Source organism: Gigantopelta aegis, chromosome 11 (genome assembly GCF_016097555.1).
Source record: "Gigantopelta aegis isolate Gae_Host chromosome 11, Gae_host_genome, whole genome shotgun sequence".
In the NCBI taxonomy this organism is placed as follows: domain Eukaryota; kingdom Metazoa; phylum Mollusca; class Gastropoda; order Neomphalida; family Peltospiridae; genus Gigantopelta; species Gigantopelta aegis.
Genome location: NC_054709.1, coordinates 5,346,821 through 5,372,008, shown reverse-complemented (window position 1 = coordinate 5,372,008; position 25,188 = coordinate 5,346,821). Strand labels below are relative to the sequence as shown.

General features: G+C 35.8%; 1 protein-coding gene across 1 annotated transcript in view; it reads right to left on the bottom strand.

Annotated features, from left to right (window-relative positions):
- The window catches only part of LOC121385512 (motor neuron and pancreas homeobox protein 1-like), a 37,742-nt gene that overhangs the window by 6,530 nt on the left and 6,024 nt on the right, over window positions 1-25,188 (bottom strand). The window contains 1 exon segment of the mRNA XM_041516217.1: window positions 2,727-2,887. Coding sequence (XP_041372151.1) covers window positions 2,727-2,887 — 161 coding nt within the window.

The window sequence follows — 25,188 nt, the reverse complement described above, 5'->3', positions numbered from 1 at the left end:
CCTGGCCGGAGTTAACCAATTCTACACTAACAGTACTATATATGCATGGGCCGGAATTAACTCGAAGAAGTCTTCAATGTTGACAACATTTTATGCTCTCCCCATTCAACTTCAGTCTAATAGTTGCCACAACAAAGCTTTCCGCCATACAATAATCACAGTGAAAAAGCAAACTACCTGTGCGGATATATTTCAGGATATGTCCGGCCAACTAAATGGGAAGATAACTGTGATCTGTGGCCAATTGTTACAGAAAAAATATACACAGGCGACGCCATGTGACCAGCGGAAAATGTCGATTCCAAAAGTCGCCGTGCGTAACTTGTCTGTATTCCGTATGCTGTTAATGTATAAGTATCCGTAGTCCGCAATACATAATCCATAGCAATAACTTTCTATGCAAATAGGTTGACTTGATTCCAATATCTGTGTGGTCCATAACCATGTGTCCGACGCGATATACATGTAACCGTAATAAAATTTGTTGAGTGCGTCGTTAAATAAAACATTTCCTTCTTTCCTTCCACTTTATTAATTCACTTGCCACTAGTTTTAGAGTCAAGCAAAAGTATATGCCGGCGTCACTAGTTAATTGTTTTAGAAACACGCCGATTTTCGAGTATGCGTCAGCTGACACATGTTTAAAACCTGTTTAATTGTTAAACGTGCGTAATCGTGCGTCATATGACACGTGTTTAAAAATCATGCGTCATGTCATTTATATCACACCCTATGCGCAACTGTCACTTGTTTATAAACATAATTACTTTCTCACTTGTATGAGTCGAACATATTCGTGTGCCACTTGTTACCTCTTTTAAAATGTGAAATATGCATACAGCATAATACCGAACTCATTCACTCAAATTTAAGCAATTTACAAAGAATTAAAATGAATGATCGAATTGATATTTAACGACACATCAGCACAAAAATACATCGGCTGTTGGGCGTCAAACAAACCTAAATAAATGAATGAATTGATGATCAAGGAGTTCAACAGTTATATTATTGTACAGTTATATGTGTATAATTATATGACGCACGTACGGATATCGGTTTATCTTTTAAACAAATAAAGACTGCCAAACGATGACGTTGATGTAATGATTTTTCATGAACCAAATGTCTTTAAAAAGAATCCTCACACATTACAATCAGTCAAATGAAATAGCCCAACACAGCACAGTATTCGGTCGGCTGGTATCAAACCGGCGAGATATCGTACATTCCACACTACACTTGATAATAAAGAAGAAACCCGCTCCTGCTATTAGACGACGCCGTCAGTTACCGTTGATGGTTTGGTTTTGTTGTTTGAGGTTGTTTTTATGTTTTGTTTTTTTAATTTCTGTGTTAAATAATGTTTACCTATTAACTGAATAAGCTCGTCCATAAGTGTGCTCTCGGTTAACGTTTCTAGTTCAGGTTTGTTTTACGAATATTGTTAATGTTTTAAAAAAACATTGTCGCCCTCCCCCCTCATGAAAACAATAAAAACTTAATCTACGAAAAACCCACATCCATAAACCATAATGAAATAAAACGAAACTAAACGAAAAAAAACCCAACCCACAATCCAAAACCAACACCAAAAACAAAAACCAACCCCCAATCAACACCCCTCCCAAAAAAGGGCAATCCCCCCAAAATAAAAACCCACCTCCCCCCAAAAAAGAACCCAAACAAAACCAACCCAAAGCCAAACCAAACCAAAATAAAAAGGCTAAAAAAATTCATTTCTAAAATTACAAGCAAATTGAATAAACCATAAACACAAACCTCTAATATAATTTATTTCTAAATGAAACATTAATTCTTAAAACTCTCTCTCTCTCTCTCTCTCTCTCTCTCTCTCTCTCTCTCTCTCTCTCTCTCTCTCTCTCTCTCTCTCTCTATTATATATATATATATATATATATATATATATATATATATATATATATGTAGTACAATCCCCCATCATGTCTTCAGAAGCGTGTGTATGTATAAATTATGTTTTTCGAAGAACTGTTGCAGTCTTGTCATTGTAAATATTCACTGGACAAACTCTCCTCATATTCTGTCGTCGGACGACCTGAGTGTATTGAATAATGTTTTAAAGTTTTCAAAGTTTCAGAGAAATATTTTGTAAACTACTTAAAATTCTCGGAAAATATTGTGACAAGATCTAATTAAATCTGGTTTTAAAATATTGAGTATAACTAAATTAAAAAATTTCGGACAAAACTAATGACACGCTACAGGTGTATGGAAAATGTTATTGGTGGTGATAACAGATGGATAGCATTTCAACATTAAGCATAACATATTTAATAAATCAGATAAATCGGTGACTTTTAGCATTAATTAATTAATAACAGTATTGTATTCGATTTTAATAAATAAATAAATAATTTTATAAAAAATAATAAATGTATAAATAAATAAATAAATAAAATACATAGTATGTAATAAAAAAAAACATAAACAAAGAAACAAAAAAATAAATAAAATACGAGCAAATTAGTAAACACGAGTAAATAAATAAATAAGTAAATAAGTAAATAAATACATACATAAATACATAAATAAATATATAAAATAAACAAATAAACCAACCAACCAATAAATAAATAAATAAATAAATAACGAAATACAAATACAGATACACGTATAAGAAAATAAACAAACAAACAACCAATTACCTAACCACCAAACAGACAAATAAACCCACGAAAACAAACCTGTGTTTCCGTGAGCATGAGCGACGTGGCGACTTCGAACCTCTTGGGTCTCGACAGATATTTGTTCATCTTGAACTGCCGCTCCAACTCCAGCAGCTGTTGTGAGGTGAACGCTGTTCTCGGTCGCCTCGTTTTCCCCAGTGCACCTGCTGGACTCCCACCTGTAATTAATAACATTTCAATTCAATTCATTTTTTTTTAACCTTTTGCATAAACCCTTTTTAAATTCATTGTATAATTTTTTTATTTAACAGTCAATTCAGTATTTTTATTTGTTTAATGTTTCGCATAAACTTTTTTTTACCCTCCGCCCCCCATCTCCTTTCGTTTCTGACCCTGGTTTTTTTAAGAAAAAGAAAAAGAAAAACAGAAAAACAAAACGAAAAAAGATTAACTTCAATATATTAACAGATATGTCCCAAATACCAAATTGTTTTTCATGATTAAATTTAAAGAGGAACAATTCAGAATATTTGTTTTAGTGGAAAGTGAACGCCAGAACACATTTCTAGCAGGTGTACTTATCAATATTGTATATAACTATTAACTACATTCACACTATAACAAGTGCAAGAATAAATAAATAATAAATTAAACAATTATTAAATAAATAAACAAACAAATAAATAAATAAATAATAGTGGCGGTTTTAATTTTTGTTTAGTTTTACTATACCTAAACAATTTAACGTGTTAACAAACCACTAAACAAACAATAACAAACAATCAAATAAAACTAGCAATAATCAATGGTGTCAATGCAATGAACTTGTTCGAAATTCCTTTGCTTTACTGTCTTGGAATAATTTAACATATTAACAAACCAATAAATAAACCAACAAATAAACCAATACACAAACAAATAAATAAACATTAATTAAAAATAAATAAATATATATTACGTAAAATGATTTATATACAATAATTTTACATTAATTAAATGAATTGGAGTTTATATATATATATATATATATATATATATATATATATATATATATATATATATATATATATATATATATATATATATATTAAACCTCTATAATAACCTAAATACTCCAGATCACAAATATATATTATTTACAAATTATTATTCGTCTTTTTAAGGACAGCCTCGGATAACAGAATGTTATCAAAAAAACCCACACACATCAGTTTTATTTTTGTGCATAAATATTCAATATTCAAGCACGCTGTCCTGGACACATACTTCAGCTACATGTAACGGTTGTTTGTCCAAGACATTGGTTAAATGTTAGATGTTAGTGGTTAGACAGAGAATTCGGTGAAGTGGTCTCACCACCCTTATTAAGCCGTTAAAACTCGATCTGGGTGAGACCCGTTACTGGGATACGAACCCAGTACCTACCAGCCATTTAAGCCCGATGGCTTTATCCACAGTGTACGCCACCGAGGCCAGTTGGGAAATTCCCGCACTCCGTTTAGCACGTAATACAATTAATTCATTCATTTCAACTTATTTTCGTGTTTATATCCAAGTAAGGTTCAAGCACGCTGTCCTTGGCACACACACCTCAGCTATCTGTCCAGGACAGAGGGTTAGTAGTTAGTTGTTAGTGAGAGAGAAGTCGGTGTAGTAATGGCCTTACACCTACCCACCAGGTCGTTAAAACTCGCTGTGGGTGGGAGCCGGTACTGGGGTGCGAACACAATATCTACCAGCCATTAAGTCCGATGGCTTTATCTACTAGGCCAACGAAGCCAGCAGGGAAAATACCGCACTCTGTTTACCATGTAATGCTATTCATTCATTCGTGTATAGTTATTTTCGTGCTTATATCCAAATAAGGTTCCTGCACGCTGTCCTGGGCATACACACCTCAGTTATCTGGGCTATCTGTCCAGGACAGTGTTTTTTTTTTTAATTATTATTGTTTTTGTTTGTTTTGTTTTTTTTAATAAATAATTAAATACTGAAATATATTATACCTGCAATATACTACGTATATGCGCATTTATTCATAATTATTAGCATTATTACCAAACAGCTATATCGGGTTACAAACGAATCATAACGCTTTTCTTTTTCATGGATTACCACTAATTTTGATGGAAATACATGATACAAATGCCTCCGGTTAGCATATTTTGCCCGAATATCTATATCATTTTTGCCTGAATTTCAGGTTTTGCCCTCTGTCTCGTACGCTTATGTCTACCGGGAGGTGAACCCATTGCCTACCAGACATTTAAGACCGATGGCTTTATCCACCATACGCCACCGATACGAGGCCAGTTGGGAAATTCCCGCACTCTGTTTAGCACGTAATGCCATGAAGTGCGCAATCTGGTGCGAGATTCGCGCTCCGCGAGAGCCGAGACTTGATGTGGCAAATTAGGTTTATCTCCAAATCGCGGCAACTATTAGCCAATTATTTTCAACCACTTAACACTGATTTATCCGTCTTCGCTAAGAGCAATGATTAATTCACAGTTGCCTCCGTGACATAGTGTGAATTGTGAAAGCCAAGTGCGCCTCCATTTAATCATTGTAAAAACTTCTCCTCTTTACAGTAATATAAAGAAATTCCTCAATAGAGAGGAAAATTGGCTTTCCCGAAGACGTCTCGTCTTTGCCCCTTGGGGACGCACTAAGTTCCAATATAATTTAATCACGTTATTCCTTTATGTTCCCTAATGACTTAATATCATTTCGCCGAGCTGACATCTTATTATAAGATGGTTGTCACTGTTTAGATGCATACAAATCACGCCGGAAAATCGTCTATTAGTTTTACCTTTCATCGACTTGTTTTCCGGCCGCTCAAGCAATTTTTCGCTCGATTACTCGCGGCGTTGATGAATGGCCATATTTGTTTTCTGTGCGGCATTGCTTCTCGCCGTCTTCTCTATCCCCGTCAACTACCATATTAATTCGGCCGTATTTATCGAATACTTCAAATTGAATGAATAGAGGAGCCCGCGGGAGCCACGTCACAAGGTCTATTAGAGCGATATTCGTTTGATTCCAACTCGCTATTTCATTTACTTATGTGTTTAAGTGCCGCGCCTCGACGGATTCAATCAATTACGATCCGTCCGACAATAGGAGCGTGTCGAGATCAGGCCCTGCACCAGTCAAATATCCATGGCCTAATCAGCGAAATGTGCGGCTCGGTCAGTTCAGGAAACAAGTGTTTGTTTGGCAAAATCTTCAATTATCGACGACATCAGTGCAATCGGCGAACTCTTAAATAAGTTGCCTTTTAAACGCCAAACACTAATATAAAATCACCCATTTACTGGCGTTGCCGGCAAACGCGCCAATTTGACGGTTAGTGATTAAGCGGATGTGGGATCGATAAGAGCTAAAAGATGCTGTTATTAGAATCCTCCCCCTCCCCCCTCCCCCAGATCACAAAAACGCCAGTCCACCAAAAACGGAATAGAAGGAAACGAAAATTGGAAGGTTCAGTGGATGGCAAAAGTGAACACTATTAGATTAGACAGAAATATATATGGATAGTTGATTGATCTCGGTGAATAGGGCCCGATGAAAAGGCGCAAATTAAGGCCGGGAATTCGGCGCGGCCATATTGCTTGTAATAGGCGACAATTCGACTTGTGAGTATGATAGCTCCAATACTCGACAACTAATCAAGAAAAAGTTTTTAATTTGCGAGATCACCGAAATTTGCCACCGGGGGCTTTGTCGCTTCTCTAATTTCTCTCATCATCGCCGGCCAAAAGCGCACCAGACAAATCCGCTCTTGTTCCCTCTACAGTAGGGGAAACATGCCCTATTCTGGGAAGCCATTCATTTGATAGAGTAACGGGACCTCTCGTCTTCCAGGTATTGATATGGTAATCGTATTAATCTAGCAGCCTTCTCCGCGTGGACCGCTTGAATACAAATCGACACTAAACGCCGAGCAGAATCACACTCCGGGCTGGCTAATGGCGGGCAAATTGAAAATTAAATTAGCAAATTGCGATCTTTTTCATGGAAAAATGCGGCTTTAATCTCGGGTTGATGATTGGATGTGTTGACATACCGGATGAGATGGACTGCGTGCAGCTGCCCGCTTCCTTTTAACTACCCTAATCAGTTTCAGCGACCAATTACTTTTATCAGAGCGCATAATGCCCCGGTGCTACGATCGTGCTTCCATTTGGGGAAAGTAAACCACAGGAGACTTATAATCGCATCCACACAATAGACTACACGTCCACTTGTCTAAGATTATGAAATTTAGTTACTGAATGAACTACACTTTTTTTTGGTTTCAGACGCTTGCTTTAACTGTTGATGTCTCAATCGTAGAAGATTACCGCCTTGGACAGATCTCTCTCGCGAAGTCAGAGGTTGTGCGCACGACAGGCGTGCTTGAACAGTTCTTTGATGGACGCATGCCAAAAATTACCCACACCCACTCTCTGGTGAAGTCAGAGATGGTGCCAAGGGTGGACGTGCCTGAATCATCATCGGATAGGGGTACGATGATAGTGTTTGGCATTGACATCTTAGCATGACTCTCTTGTGCGAAATTCAAAGATTGTGCCCAGGGTGGATGTGCTTGAACCTTAATTGGATATGGGTACATTAATAGTGTCTGGCATTGACATCTTAGCATGACTCTCTGGTGCGAAATTCAAAGGTTGTGCCCAGGGTGGATGTACTTGAACCTTAATCGGATAGGGGTACGTTAATATGGTTTGGCATTGACATACATCATAGGACGACTCTCCTGTGCAAAGTCAGATGTTCTGCCCAGGGTGGATGTGCTTGAACCTCGATTGACTATGAGAACATTAATATGATTTTGCATTGACATCTTAGGATGGCTCTCTAACGCGAAGTAAGAGGTTGTTCCCAGGAAAACGTGCTTGAACAGTTTTCTGATGGACGTATGCCAACAATTATCCAAACAGCCGCACTCTTTGGGGTGGGCCAGAAGTCAGTTTAATAAAGGTCATAACTACATACATCCAATTTTAAATTTATTTATTTATACCCAGAGCGAGTGTGAACCACTACACCCTCTTCTCTCTCACTAACCGCTAACCACTAACAACTAACCCACTATCCTGGTCAGACAGCCCAGATAGCTCCGGGGCGTGCCCAGGACAGCGTGATTCAACCTTAATTGGATATGAGCAAGAAAACAAGTTGAAATGAAACTTTTAAATTTATTTATTTATTTTATTAATTATTATTTTTAAAAATTATTTATTAATTTATTTATTATTTATTAGTTTCTTTTGGAATTCAGTATGCATCCAACTTCTACAGTTTATTAATTTATTTATTGGTTAGAAGTCTGCGTAGTGATCTCACGACACCAAAACGCAAGTATTTGAAAGTAAAACAAAATTGCCTGAACATGTAAAGTCAATTGCGGAACTGACAGGTTAAAAATACAATAGTTTGACATTTTTCAACATGTCCAAGTTGACCAGTTATTAATGTAGGGAAAGGTCTTTGTATAAGCTACGGGTGCTGATCAACCTCATCTGTTAATATATAAACAGAACTAAATATTGGTTAAACCAGTTGTGGAATTGCACTCTTGGAAATTATGGAACATCCATTAAAATATTATATATATATATATATATATATATATATATATATATATATATATATATATATATACACACACACATACATATATACATATATACATGTATATACATATATACATATATATATACACATATACATATACACATACATATACACATACACACACATACACACATATATATATATATATATATATATATATATATATGCTATCATGAATCTGTATATCATTGCCATATAACATACTGGTAAATAACTGTGATACACACAGTACTCTAACACTTAGATTTGTCCATCTATTCCACTTTTCTTCATATCTGATTACTTATTGTGGAAATTAAAAGTTTGTTTTGTTTAACGACACCACTAGAGCACATTGGTTTATTAATCATCGGCTATTGGATGTCAAACACTTGGTAATTTTTTTATGTAATAGTCTTATAGATGAAACCCGCTACATTTTTCCATTATTAGCAAGGGATCTTTTATAGGCACTATTCCACAGACAGGATAGCACATACCACAGCCTTTGGTATACCAGTTGTGGATCGATCCTAAACCGACCGCGCATCTGGCGAGTGCTTTACCACTGGGCTACGTCTCACTCTTTTATTGTGGAAATGTACTTATCTATATGATTATACATCTTCAGACGATTTTGAAATGCAGTTGACGTTAGTTGTTGACTTTTAGATTTTAATTTATATATGTATTGCTTAGTAATTAACAGTATCTAATTTGTAATATTATCTTCTTTGTAGAGTAGTTATGGTTGCCTAAAATAATTGTTAGTGCATTTTATTTGATACGTCATCAGCAGTAAAGGTTATATTACTTCCCAATTTTGCTCTATGTCGGTCTACTTGTCTGCAAACGCATACTGTATTTTCGGACTTCAAACTAAATGTGTAGTCCCATGGTAAAGCGCTCGCTTGATGCGCAGTAGGTTTGGGATCGATTCCCGTCAGTGGGCTCATTGGGCTATTTCTCGCTCCAGCCAGTGCACCACGACTGATATATCAAAGGCCGTGGTATACACTATCCTGTCTATGGGATGGTGCATATAAAAGATCCCTTGCTGCTAATCGAAAAGAGTAGCCCATTTAGTGGCGACGGCGGGTTTCCTCTTTCAATGTCTGTGTGGTCCTTAACCTTAAATTTTTATTGTTAACAGTATCTAATTTACAATATTATCTCACTTTTAGTGGAGTTATGGTTGCCTAAAATAATTGTTAGTGCATTTTATTTGAATAAGTCATCGGCTGTAAATTAAAAGGTGATATTATTTCCGTATGTTGCCCTATGCCGGTCTACGGTCTACAAACGCATACTGTAATTTCGGACATTATTAAAGGGACACACCCTAGTTACGGCTAGTTGTTAACCATTACGGCGTTGTTTTTCGCTATTAAACCCATTTTTTCACAAATAAAATTGCACTTTACTTACCGTTTATTATTTAGAATATACATTTCCATTCACCTGAAGTGTTTTTTGGTAATCCTGGTAATCCTGGTTTTTGTAATACCACAAAATGCATTTTTCGTATTTCTTAAAAACGGACTCACGTTTGAGAAAAAATCGTTGAGCAGACAAGGTCTAATCTATTTTTAGACGGGATATTTCCATTTCAATGTCACAGACGTTGGTATACCACGTGACCGTTATCATTTTGGTTCGGTTTGTTTTCTCGTGCACGGTTCGCGCAATCAACATCCGATTTGTTGCTGTTCATTTGTGAGATTTTTCTTCACAGTTCGTGAACATTTTCAGTAACAATAAAGTTCAGACAAGTAAGTGTCTCAATACAAAACGTTACAAACCCTTAAAACCAATAATTTTGCTAAGTCTTACGATATCTGGAGAGGGGATACAACCAGGACAGAACAGTTGGAACATGTCCAGGAGAGGTGAAAAGAACGCACCCCAAGTCTGTGCGCACTCTGTGAAATTTGTCGTGACGTAGGCATTGTTGTGCTTCGAGCGACATCTACCGGTGACATCAGAATACTAACTTTCAAAATTATTTCAAGCAATTGGGACATGGGGATTCCCATGGTATTTATCGATATAAAACCTGCTTTTTTACTCCATTTGATAAAAACGTAATCTAAGTGTGTTACAGGTTTGTAGATTAACCAAATTATAATTTATTTTCGCTGGATGGAACTAGGGTGTGCGGCTTTAATAGTATAATGATTTATTGACCTAGTTTGACTTCATATAACCGGAGTAGTTTAATGCGAACTGCAAATTTAATCGTGGAATTTTCAGAATTGTAGTGAGGCTTTCTATAAATATAACTGTGATATTCGAATTCATCAATGTATCGACTTCGAATAATTTGGTTAATTTGTAAAAGCTGTTTCATGCTAAACTAAAGGATATATATGTATAAAAAAACTAAACAAAACAAAACACCACTAATATTTTTGCTTAGTAATATGTTGATTAAAACAAAATTGGGGGTGGGGGTTGGGGTTGGGGGGTGCGAGGCAGGGGTTAGGAGATGAGGACCAATAACTATTTACTATTACAAGAAAATATTTATTTGTGTTTTTATTTAGATAATTTTTTATACCAAATAGGATAACTGCATTTTCATAACGGAAATTACAGTAGATATATTTGAATTTATTTTCTCTTCATTTATATTCGTATGGCTATAACCAATAAGTATGCGATCGATTATTAGTTAAATATTAAATCGACATATATTGATTTTCGGTGGTTTAGTTAGAAAATATAATAATACATACATGTGTATTTAGTGTATTACCATTTTTGGATGTTTAGATATTATGATTTAATGATACAGTAAACATGTAGTGCACTTAGTTTGTCTTTGTGGAAAGGGATCTGTGTATAAATATACTAACACATATCTTTACTAACTTTACTTAAATAGGAAACAGCATCAACTGTTAATTTAAATACATGAATAAAATACACTGAAAAACCTAAATATATTTTATTCTGAGATTGTTTGTTTTTTTGATGTTTAGAAAACAAAGTTAACTATTGAATACAATAAATTAAAAAACCCAAAACAATTTGTGATGGTCTTTTATTGATTTCTATCAAATACTAATTTTTAGTTGTCGCTTTTTGGTTTTTGTTTTTTCTTTGTGAAATGAAAATGTAAGTTTCGCGGATTGTGTAATCCTGAAAAGGAGACTGTCCTCAGTTTGTTGCCAGTGTAAGATGCTTTTGACTAATAAAAAACAAATCTTTTAACCGCTAAAATTACAAACGACACACACACACACACAATTATATATATATATATAAGTATATATATATATATATATATATATATATATATATAAATAAAAATATATACTTATATATATATATAATTGTGTGTGTGTGTGTGTGTGTGTATGTGTGTGTGTGTGTAATATCTGTATCTGTATCTATATGCAATGTGTTTCTTGTCGTTATGTTTGTAAGCAGCAAAGAGCTGGATTTGGCTCCCAAACATTTCGTACGTTGGAAAACGGAAATAAAATGAAGTTTGATCTAGTACAAACTCTTGGTCGATCAGAAAAACAAATTTAATATAGAGCCACTAATGTTTTCTGTAGAAAAAAGGTCCGAGTCATTAAATCGTGTCTGTTAGTCGTGTCATGTCATAGGGCTTTACGTGCACATTCAGAGTAGGCTGTTGCAGCGCACGCCTGTCCTGGTCGGCAACATCTTACCAACAGCAACAAACTCAGGACTATTGCATAAGATATTGCATGTATTTCATTGAAAATAATGTTCGCAATTTATAAAATAGAATCAAAATGTCAAATTGGTTTTTTAATACTACATGTTGTAACCGCATACAAATACATTTTTTTTATGAAGAGCTATGTAACACTGAATATATACATCATGTATACTGTAAAATTAAATATTGAAACGGGAACATGAGAAGTTTGTTTCATAAGGTACAAATATAACCACATTACACATAACAGATATGAATGTATGTGTGTGTTTTGTATATGAGTTGCGTGTGTGTTTGTGTGTTTGTGTGTGTGTGTGTGTGAGAGAGAGAGAGAGAGAGAGAGAGAGAGAGAGAGAGAGAGAGAGAGAGAGAGAGAGAGAGAGAGAGAGAGAGAGAGAGAGACAGACAGAGAGACACACACAGAGAGAGGGACACAGAGAGGGACAGAGAGAAAGATATATATAGAGAGAGAGATACAGAGAGATACACACACACACGCACACACACACACACAGAGAGAGAGAGAGAGAGACAGAGGGAGAGAAATACTGAGGCCGGTTATTGTTCCAATGATCAATGTAAATTGGTTGGTTTGGACCTACCAGTGCGATGTTCATTATAAAATGTTATAATCGATTGTGGAAAATATTAACTGTTTCTGCAGTTTAGATGATAAAATTGATGTAAATATTCTGTGGTTTTGGTTTGCGTTCATTGGTAAGTAAACGACATATCGACTAGCTAGGTATTAAAGGCAAAACTTAGCGATTTGTAGTATTCTTTCTTGAGTTCATATAGCTCTAACTGAATTTTATTCGAAAGTTTGTCGGTTGGTGAAAATCGATTATAGCTGATGATCGATAATGCAATTCCAACCGATTTCCTACGCTAATACATATTACTTTAAATGAAGACATCTGATGGAAGAGATATGACCTGATGACGGGGTATAACCTGATGACGTCATATGACCTGATGATGTGATATGACCTGATGGCGACATGTGATCAGGTTATACCTTGTCATCAGGTTATATCACGTCATCAGGTCATATCTCGTCATCAGGTCATATCACGTCATCAGATCACATCACGTCATCATGTCATATCTCGTCATCATACCATATCATCTGATGACGTGATATAACCTGATGACGAAATATCACTTTACGGGTAGAAAAGACATGTCAAATTCGTTATTTACGTCTCACTTTGTGTACAGATTTTAAAAACAATAATAATACAATAACACAACAATACAAACACACAATCCACACCTATGGAGTTAACAGAGGCTTTTAAACTATTAAAATACTATCAGAAATATTTTAAAAAGTATTGTATTTACAGGAAATAAAACTAAAACCCATAAGTATATGTATAACCACTATTTTATGCCACCGAGACCGGTGCTGCATTTTGTGGGTGCGGGTAGTTTTTTGGCATGCTTTTCATCAGAGAACTGTTCAAGTACGCCTGTCGTGGGCATAACCTCTGACTTCGCCAGAGAGTTCTATACAAGACAGGCGCATTTTGTGCAAGGTGCGAGCTTGAATAACGCGAATTGAGCGCACGTAATCTGCAAGGGGCGTACCGTTCTGGCACATCAAAGAGATTAACCGCCGTGTACCGCGTGACAAGTTCCTTTTGTGTGTTTGTGGGGGCAGTGCCAGCCCACGTGAATGGAGAGGGTTACCACAGTTGAAACATTTGGAATATTCCACATTAATATCACTATTCAAAATCGCAGAATAATTTCAAAATGGGCGTTTATTTCATATCAGCTGCTTTCAGAGATGTGTAAATTTATCTTACGAGGGGATACGACTGTGAGGGGCATTGTCCCCGTCGACTATTCGGCGCGCACGGCCATTCTCACAAGGTAGTCGCAACTAACTGTACAAACAACATTGACATCTTTCGCTGGGAGACATTTTGCGTTACGCACACGACAATGTTTTTATAGGCTGCTTGTCCCGCTGGCGGGAACAATGCCCCGATTGAAGACGGATGACGGATTGCACGCGTGGCGTGCTTCGCTTGAATCCAAACTAAACACTTTGAAATGACTTTCTGAGATGATTTCATGTCCTGTGAGCACCCTGTGTCCGCATCGTCAACATCGTCTCGACAACGGTTCATTATAGTATTTGGAATGGAAAAATTAAATATCTGCAAGATTATTTTCCGGTTTAACATGCACACAGAATGAGTGTGACGCCGGCATGCGCAGAAGAGAATGTACGCCATTACTTCCTGTTGGTCACTATGCTCTTTTGCGATCGGTGAAAACAGCCGTTTTACAATATTTTCGAATGAAAAATTAAATATCACTGGGGCCTTATTCACTAAACTCTCGCAATTTTGCGATCTCGCAGTGCAATGCTAAAATACTTGCAAAGAGTATGCTTTGTTGTCTAGCAGAGCCTAAGAGAACTTTGTGAATAAAGCCTGGAAGATTACTTTCAGGTTTAATATGGATACAGAATGAGTGTAACGCCGGCATGCGCTTAGAGAACGTACGCCATTGCTATGCCATTACTTCCTGTTGATCAGAACACGATGTCGCGATCGGTGATAAAGGCCGTTTTACAACTTTGTTATTTAAAACAAATATTGAAAGATGCTTGGACTATTTATTAAGAAGCTATAGGAAGATGTTCTTCAATTCAGACATTGGGATGACCACAAGTACATTACAGACACCTACATCATAAACAAATAAGAGTGAGCGTTAAAGTAACTGTCCCGAGTTTTTTTTTAACATTGTCAAGATGTTGCTAACTAACACAGACGTCTTAAGAACAACAATTGCATATTAGCTACATTTGATTTCTGCACAAAATATCGGTGGCTGTATACCAAAAGTGTTTTCTGATCGTCCTAGTACTTGTACTATGTAAAACTTTTTGTTTCCTAATATAAATAGAGGTGGGGTTTTTTGTGTTTTTTTTATAAATGACAATTAGTTTGTCACCAGCAGTGTAAACGGTTTAGTTGTAATGCGGCTTTGTATTCATACACCGGGTTTTCCTTGTCACAAAAGTGGAGCGCGATAATTTTGGGTAATTTTCAAACAAGCTGATTTTGTGAAAAATTAACAGCTAAACCTTTATTAAAATGAGGGGTTTTGTAAGGTTTGATGAGCAAAATTTCCATAAATATATTTGTGATATCCACCAACTCCCGCTTGGATGTGGTTTGTATGGGTGTCAAAAATGCACCCAAAATCATGCAGTTTGGACACATGATGATGAAAGTAACACACGTATTTAACTAAAAATATTTAAAATGAGTCCTCTTTATAATTATGACCCTTTTTGTAATTTCCTTGACACTAAAAATCCCTGTATCTTTCATTATTTTTAAACCACAGGTGGGCATTTAGGATGCCATGGGCTGAAGATTCACAAATAACTGTGGTCTACTACCTTAATATCCAGACACAGATATTCTAAACAAGAAACTATATTTAAGAAAAAAGGGGTAGTTTGTAATTGTATATCATACTAGTGGGGAACATCTTACAATGACCTCAAACTCATGGAAGAGTTTGTTTAACGCTTTTGTTTTCAGCCAGCCCTCATTGGCCGACACTGCAAAGATGGCGATGTCCATATGAAATTCATCATGGCGCGTAATATTTAGCACGATGTGTGTACGGCATTCAACTGAACCTAAGTGCAAAACCCCCAAAACAACCCATCCTTAATAAGTGGGGCATCGGATAAGTACAAAAAAAATTCAGTCGACAGTGCAGATGAAAAGAAGAGAAGCGATCAGAATCGGTTAAAACGGTCTTGCATATTACATGTATATTATTATATAGATACGCTTATAGATTCTGGCTGAATCCTCGTGCAAAGATGAATGCCGGGAAGATGACATCGCGTGACGTGATGGGCACGCGCGGGTTAAATTGTCTTTAAACGGGAGATAACGGACACCAATGGCCTCTCTCTACAGCGCTTCAAAGCCGAATTAGGAGGTCATTTTGGGCCTATAAAGAGGACGAACGAAGATCAATTTGGGCTAAATGGAAAATTGGTTCCCGCGCCAGACGACAACACAACATTCATCTCAATCAAACTGGAGGGAACAGGCAAATCGTTAAATTGAATTGGATTGGAAAACTCGGCTCATCGCGTCCCATCAGTGTTTTCTTATGCACATATTACACCCGACTTGTAGCTAATTTAGACGTATTTCGGTCTGTTTTTACGCCGAGATCGCTGGATTTGGCGGAATTATTTCCCGTATGTGGAGGCTCAAACAGCGCTGATGATTCCCTATCACGGGAAATGGTGTGTGATAAAATTAGCGCTGAATCTTCATAGTAAAGAATAGCATCCGAATTTTACACCCTAAAGGTATATAGTTCACCAAGGGGCGAGGTATAGCCTAGTGTTAAAGCGCTCGGCTGATGCGCGGTCGGTATAGGATCGATCCTCCATGATTAGCTCATTGGGCTATTTCCTTTTCCAGCCACTACACTACAACTGGTATATCAAAGGCTGTGGTAGGTGATATAAAAGATCCCTTGCTACTAATGGCAAAATGTAGCGGGTTTTCTCTCTAAGAATATATGGTAAAATTACCAAATATTTGCATCCATGATAGATATATCAATGTGATCCAGTCCTCTAAAATAATGCACGATACTTTTCGTTGAATGTTAAAAGTTAAAAATTTGATTTTATTAACATCATCGGTACCAGCAGAGCACATTGGTTTATCAATCTTCGGTTGTTTATTTGGTAATTCTGACATTTTTTTTTATTATAAACTTAGAGGAAACCGGCTACATTGGTTTATTTATTTGTTTGGTAGATACCAACTTGCGTATTTCCCGATAATTCACTTCATTTCAACTTATTTTTGTGCTTATATCCAAGTAAGGTTCAAGCACGCTGTCCTGGGCACATACCTCAGCTATATGGACAGTAGGTTAGTTGGTTAGTGGTTAATAGGTTGTAGTGGTCTTACACCTACCCATTGAGTCGTTAAAACTCACTCTGTGTTGGAGCCGGTGCTGGGCTGAGAACCATGTACCTACCAGCCTGTAGTCCGATGGCTTAACCACGATGCCACCGAGGCCGGTCGGATGATTCAAACCGGCTTACCGTGTGCACGTCATCTGATTACTATCAGGAATTGTTCCAACAGTAAGCGATGGAAGGGAAGGGGGAATTCGATTGGGTTGAACTTCACAATATGTTAGGTAAATTTTAATTACCCCCCTCCAAAAAAAAATAAAAAAATAATAATAATAATAATAATGTGCTCTTGTATTAAAATCTTGAGACATATTTAGAATCGTTCACTAAAATTAATCCATATCTGTGACGTCACACTATTATTAAAGGTGTAGATTATTTTTCAAGAATCAACACCTGTGAAACAATCAATTTCAATTTTTTTTATGAGTTCGGGACAGGGATTCGAACCCACTACCGACAGAACTTGTACATTGTAAACAGCAAACAGAGAGAAAAAAAGAAAGAAATGTTTTATTTAACGACACACTCAACACATTTTTATACGGTTATATGGAAAGAAAAAAGAAAGAAATGTTTTATTTAACGACGCACTCAACACATTTTATTTACGGTTATATGGCATCAAACATATAGTTATAGACCACACAGATATTGAGAGAGGAAACCAGATGTCGCCACTTCATGGGCTACTCTTTTCGATTAACAGCAAGGGATATTTTATATGCACCATCCCACAGACAGGGTAGTACATGCCACGGCCTTTGATATGCCAGTCGTGGGGCACTGGCTGGAGCGAGAAATAAACCAATGGGCCCACCGACAGGGATCGATCCGAGACCGTCCGCGCATCGAGCGACCGCTTTACCACTGGGCTACGTCCCGCCCGCATTGTAAACAACTATAACGTATTAGCCCACGAGACCAATCATCTGCATCATCAGATGAACTTGTAAACAACTACAACGTATTAGCCCACGAGACCAATCATCTGCATCATCAGATGAACTTGTAAACAACTACAACGTATTAGCCCAGGGACCAATCATCTGCATCATCAGATGAACTTGTAAACAACTACAACGTATTAGCCCACGAGACCAATCATCTGCATCATCAGATGAACTTGTAATTTAAGCCTTATAAACCTGATACTAAAGTAGTGTCGGAAATAGAATAAAAATGATTTTCGACAATTATTTCTTTCATATTAAACTGACAAGTAAATATTTTGTAAATACCTATTTAATGATACTCTATCTAATTTAGCATTTACTTGTTTGGGCTCTCATTGATGTACAAGGTGGTGTTTACTCTTGAAATTAAAATACAGATATCAGTAAACGGGAGATTTGTGACCTTTATTGGAACAGACTATAACACATTTTGATCGATATGACATTGTGTCAATTTCATTTACCCTCGCACAAACTTTTAATTTAAAACTGCAAGTTAACTGATTATTTTGAATTGCAGCATAAATTATTAATTATGACCAGCATATTTAGTGAATATAAATTCAATATAAATGCATTAGAAATTTACGCAATCTTGCACCACTTAAAGGTGCTATATCATAGTTATATATGAACATCTGTTTGTGATAAAGATTCTCCAATAAAAATGTATTTCTACTAGTAAAATTATTTCCTATAATCATTTATGGACATATAGTTAAAGGTGTAGTCTTTAAATGTTTAAGCAAAATTTAATAAAAACATGATTTGCATTAGCTGTCATTATGCAACTTTGAGATAGCACCTTTAATACCGGTATAATATATCACAATCTCAGAATGGTTCTTCACAGTTTTGCTCAGAAGGTACTTATAAATGTCTACAAATATTTTGTTTTGGAGAGGGATAGGGGTAAACCGTCATCGGAAACAGTCCCTCACATATTGTAACGGCAATGAAATTGACACATGGTGACCAAAATTTGTTATAGTCTGTTCCAATAAAGTGCACAAATCACGTGTTTACTGACATCTTTCTTTTAATTTCAAGAGTTAAAACCACCTTGTACATAAATGAGAGCAAAAATAAGTAAATGCTAAATTAGGTACACTATCATTAAATAGATATTTACAAAATATTTACTTGTCTGTTTAATATGTAAAAAATAATCGACGAAAATAATTTTAATTCTATTTCCGACAGTACTATAATGATAGTAATGTATTCTGGCGGAACACAACGAAGATTGTTGGAAACTAAATCGAAAATCACAGGTTACACGTTTAGCACGTGCATCACGCTGAATGCCAGCTATCCACTGTTGAGGTTTTAGGTCGTTCAGGTTAGGTCCGCAAGGATCCTACCATTTTGGGTTATTAGTTTGGTAAATATTCTTTGCCATTTTAACCAATATTTTCATTAAAAAAGATCAAATAGAAGTTAATTTAGCAGTCACATAATATTTTTAAATGAATACTGGATTAAATTGGAGAATACATGATTAACTGTCGATTTTTGAAAAATAACCCACGAGGGGCTCGTGGATTATTTTTCAACAATCTGATTAAAATTAGCTCTACTGGGTCTAGCCAGTAGATCTAACAGCATTGCGTGGACTCCCATGTCCAGGTGACATTTCATCTATAAACAACAATTTAAATAGCGACCAATTACACTTCGCCTTTTATAGCGTTATTCGGGAGCATACAAATTCTAAAAATATCGGGCGAGACTATTTATGCAATAGGCGAATTTGTTGGTCTATTTTAACATTGAGAAAACAGGGGGAAAAGTGCAGTAATAAACTTTGGATTGTATACTAGTATAAACAGATTTTATAGCTATACCATCACGGGTTTTTTTTTTCGTCTTGAAACGAATTTTATCCGATTTTCAGCATACTTCGTAATTCACCCGAATCATTTCGTATACCCTCGGCATAATCCCGAATGTTTTCAAATTCTTTTCAAATCACTGGCATGATTTTGCAAGTAAGGTTTTGATTGGTCGAATGAAAGGTCAACTGGACATGAGCTCCAACGGGCTGCTGTTAGATCCACATGTAATAGTGGAGCTAATTTTAATTAGATTGATTTTTCAAGAATCGACAGTCAACCATGTATTCTCCATTACATGAAGCACCGCTATACAGCCTGCTGCATTGTAAGATGTTTGTGACAAATAATATCTTTTAACGACCAAAATAACACGTTAAATATATTTTCTTCAGTGTATATACAAGTATATTTTGTAAGTAGCCCAAACTGGATATGATCTTGCGATAATTTTGTACGTTCGTTTGTTGGCACCACTAGAGCACATTAATTTATTGATCATCGGCTATTGAATATCAAACATGGTCATTTTGACACATGAATAGAGAGGAAACCCGCTATATTTTTCCATTAGTAGCAAGGGATCTTTATATGCACCATCCCACAGACAGGATAGCACATACCACGGCCTTTGATATACCAGTCGTGGTGCGCTGGCTGGAACGAGAAATTAAAATTACGTTTGACCTAATACAAAGAGTAGGAGGACCAGGAATACATTTAATGTGCAGCCTTTAATATTTTATGCAGAAAGATATACTCCATGTGCATTACATTAATTTAAAAAGTCTCTGTTATATATTATGTTTGTAACATATTCATATGAGGTGTATTAATATTTGGTTTTGGTTTTTGTTTGTATATTTTATTAGTTTCTTTATTATTCTTTATTTTATTAGTTTTCCAAATAATATATATATACATGTATATGTATATGTATATGTATCTCTCTCTCTCTCTCTCTCTCTCTCTCTCTCTCTCTCTCTCTCTCTCTCTCTCTCTCTCTCTCTCTCTCTCTCTCTCTCTCTCCTCTCCCTACTATCTCTCAATCTCTCTCTCTCTCTCCATCTCCTCTCTCTCTCTCTCTCCCTCTCTCTCTCTCTCTCTCTCTCTCTCTCTCTCTCTCTCTCTCTCTCTCTCTCTCTCTCTCTCTCTCTCTCTCTCTCTCTCTCTCTCTCTCTCTCTCTCTCTCTCTGTGTGTGTGTGTGTGTGTGTGTGTGTGTGTGTGTGTCTGTCTCTCTTTCTCTCTCTGGTTTTTTTTTTTAATTATGCAAAAAAGCAGTGAAAATTCATGGAATGAGTTTATAGCTATGGTAGAAAGAATTGCAGTAACAAATGGTTTAATGTGATTATGCATTACTTAGTTTGTTTTTACAAATTGTATTTGGAATTAATACACGTCAGATGTGTAATCAGAATGATATAGAGGAGGAATATAACTTTATTTTAAAATGTCCACTGTACATGAAATTACGTTCAATATATATTAGGAAATACTACTGGAGCAAACCATCTATGTTTAAATTTGTTCAATAATTGTTTGTTCAAAACAAACAAACAAAAAAAAAAGAAAAAAAAGAAGAAGAAGAAGAATTATGTAATATTGGTAAATATCTTAAAAATACATTAAGCCTACGTTCTCAGCATATTTTATTGTCCATCCTCCACATATGCACCACTTGTCAAATGTTATTGATTTGTATAAGAAATGTATCCCTATAGACCGAAAGTCTTCAAGCTAATGAACTATAAAGACATTGGAATAACCAAGAAGACCGAGATGTTCTAAGATGAATTTTTCTAAACCGTACGTTTCCACCACACATGCAATCCAAAGTATACAGGGGGCAATACGGCTTTAAATTCGCACCTGGTTAATCAAGGTAGCGACCATTCAAAGCCAATGGAATTACGGTCGTATTAACAGAAAGTCCCAACTATCGATAAGCGGCTACGACCATATGTACACATTCTACTGGATGAATGCAGATTGTGCCATACTCAAATGATGCCAATGAAATTCGGGTCTAATAAAAGATTACACCGGTGGTATAGATAAAAACGTGGTACCTTACAGGCGTCAATGTGCTGCCGGCGATAATGTGGCTTTAAGACTATATCATCCAATCGGACGATTATTAAAGCAAACAGAATCGGGGAAATGACAAGAACAATGAAAGGGAACGGTAATTGCTATAACGGCCGAAGTGTTAGGATAACATCATGAACAAACGGTTTTATCAGGTGAACACACTTTGATCTTCAAATCATCTTTTTGTGTGTCTTGTTGTCATGCTTGATGTAATGTTAAATATTATATTTGGTCGAATTATTTATATATATACCAAACAACAAAAACAGGATTTAAAAAAATAAAATAAAGAGAGCCCAAAACCTGTTGTTGTTTTTGAAAATAGAATTTAAAGGTCCTTGACAGATGGTTACATTTTGTGTGTGTGTGTGTGTGTGTGTGGTGAGTGTGTGTGGTGAGTGTGTGTGTGTGTGTGTGTGTGTGTGTGGTGTGTGGTGTGTGTGCGTATTTTAAAATATATATTGTTAGACCTAAATCCGCACCTTAAATATCTATGTACTCTAATAGTGTTAATCGAAAACAAACTGTTTTGCTGATGGTTAAGTACATGTATAATATAATGAAAAAAGTCCATTATAAAAATAAAAATAACATAGTATTGAGAGTGGAACTGGCTCTAACATGGCTAGTTTCCATAGTACGTACTACATACCTTTTTATTTCCCGCTAAATATATTTTGACCTAATGCATACACCAATGTAGCCCACAATACATTAAATTTGACAACATTGATTACTGAAGCAACAAGTTGTAAAGAATGTGTAACTTAAAAAAAAAAAAAAAAAAAAAACCGTATTAACTTAAAATATTAAACACTTGTAATTTTAATAACTAAGTGATTGCATTTTACGAAGATCCACCCCGTCCCAACCATTGGCAGTCGGCTGGAATATTAAAGTCCGTGGTAAGTGCTGTCATATCTGTGGGAAAACATACATCTAAAGGATCCCTTGCTGTTAATGGAAAACGTAGCGGGTTTCCTATAATACTATATATCAGTATATCCTTATGTTGGACATAAATAGCTGATGCTTAATAAATCATTATGCTCAAGTGGTGGTGTTAAAAATGTGTAAATTTTTACATACCCTTACTTAAAATTTATTTTATGTAATTTTTACATACCTTGTTTAACCTTTAAACAGTTCCGCATTATTAATGTTTTTATTGCTATAATGCCGATAAGTTGTAAACTATAACGCAATAAAAATCTTGAACATGTCTTCGCATATTTCTAGTCTATAAGACGCGCATACATACCTCAGTATATTTTCCATTTGAACTTACAAAATAAAACTCTGTTATAACTCAAATACATTAAGGACATTCCTGAGTTTGCTGCCATTGTAAGATATTGTCCAGTAATAAAATCATTTAACGATTAATATTACATGTTAAACAAATATTTTCTTGTTTACAATATCAGTGTCTGTATATTCAATGTGTTTTTGGTCGTCCTGATGTTTGTAAGTGGCCCAAACTGGATTTGGTATCACAATAATTTCGTACGTACGAAATACACACACACGCACACACACACACACACACAGGCATACACAACACACAAACACACATACACACATACACACACACATACATACACATACAGATACATACATACATATTTTTCACATCACATACTTTCAGAATTTGATAAATTAGAGGCTCGCATAATACAATTTTTATTCCTAATATATGATATTAAATATACCGAAACACACGACATTAATAGATGAAGATTTAAATAATACTACAATAGTTTGCATCATCAGAAGATACAAATAACTGGACAGATTTATTACAGTATTTATATAAGAATTGTTCGTCATTTTATTTGCGAATTTATCGATGTATAACAGTCACAAATTGTATAAAATCGCGTAGCATAGCGAAGCAGTGTTATACTAAATTTGTGACGGTTATACATTGTGTACTATAATAAAAATGACGAACAGTTCTTATAATTAGAAACAGCACAACTTATTTAGTTAAACAGCACGTGATTCATAAATCAGTTTCTAACGTCCATTCCCATGATCTGCTTTACACAATGACGTCCCATTTGATGTAATAACGTCATTTTCTGAGGTGTACAGTCTAAAATCCTTCACTACGCTACGCAATTGTATGCAGTTTCAACTTTGTGACAGTTGTACATCGATAAATTAATTTTAAAAATGACAAACAGATTTTGTATATTTACAAAGACTGGAACTTGTGCGAAGGGTGGGTTATGGCAGTCGAACCCTCCTCTTGATCAAGCAAATTTTTTTCTCTTTTTTTACAATACTTTTCCCGGGAAGCATGTCTTAACTACTCATAAATTTCGCTAGCCACACCGTCTTCTAAAATGTCTGCACAAGCGCCTGGACACATCATAAAATTATTTAGTTAAAAATACACATAAATCAGCTTCTAGCGTCCTTTCCATGACATGTTTTAACGTAATAACGTCCAAGCTGGCGTAATGAAAGAAAGAAAGAAATGTTTTATTTAACGACGCACTCAACACATTGTATTTACGGTTATATGGCGTCAGACATATGGTTAAAGACCACACAGATATTGAGAGAGGAAACCCGCTGTCGCCACTTCATGGGCTACTCTTTTTCGATTAGTAGCAAGGGATCTTTTATATGCACCATCTCATATACTGGGTAGTACATACCACAGCCTTTGATATACCAGTCGTGGTGCACTGGCTGGAACGAGAAATAGCCCAATGGGCCCACCGACGGGGATCGATCCAACACCAACCGCGCATCGAGCGAGCGCTGTACCACTGGGCTGCGTCTCGCCCCAGTTGGCGTAATGACGTCATTTCCTGAGGTTTATCGAAGGATAGCATTCAGTTTTTCTTCGACATTGTCCAATCAGAACTGAGGAAATCGTATAAAAGCGGAAACTATGTAATTATACATTCATGAACATGTGTTTAGCTATAAAACCATGGCGACACAAACAAATAAATCATTTACATGTATTTGGTAACAAACTGAAGTTTGACATTATACAAACACTACTAGCAAGATCAGAAATACATTTAATATATAGCCACTGATATTATATGCAGAAACTATTTTTTTAATATGCAATATTAGTCCTTAAAACGTCTCTGTTAGTTGGCTATATCTTATCAGTACTAACAAACTCGGGACAGTCCCTTTAAATAAATATTCTCCTTTTATATACAAAATAAGATAACATATTTGTAAAACATGACGGCGACATTAACTTGATAACGGAGGCGACACTACGTATTTATTTATATATTAGGAAACCAAATAGAGTTTTAAAGAGTAGATCAAGTAATTTGT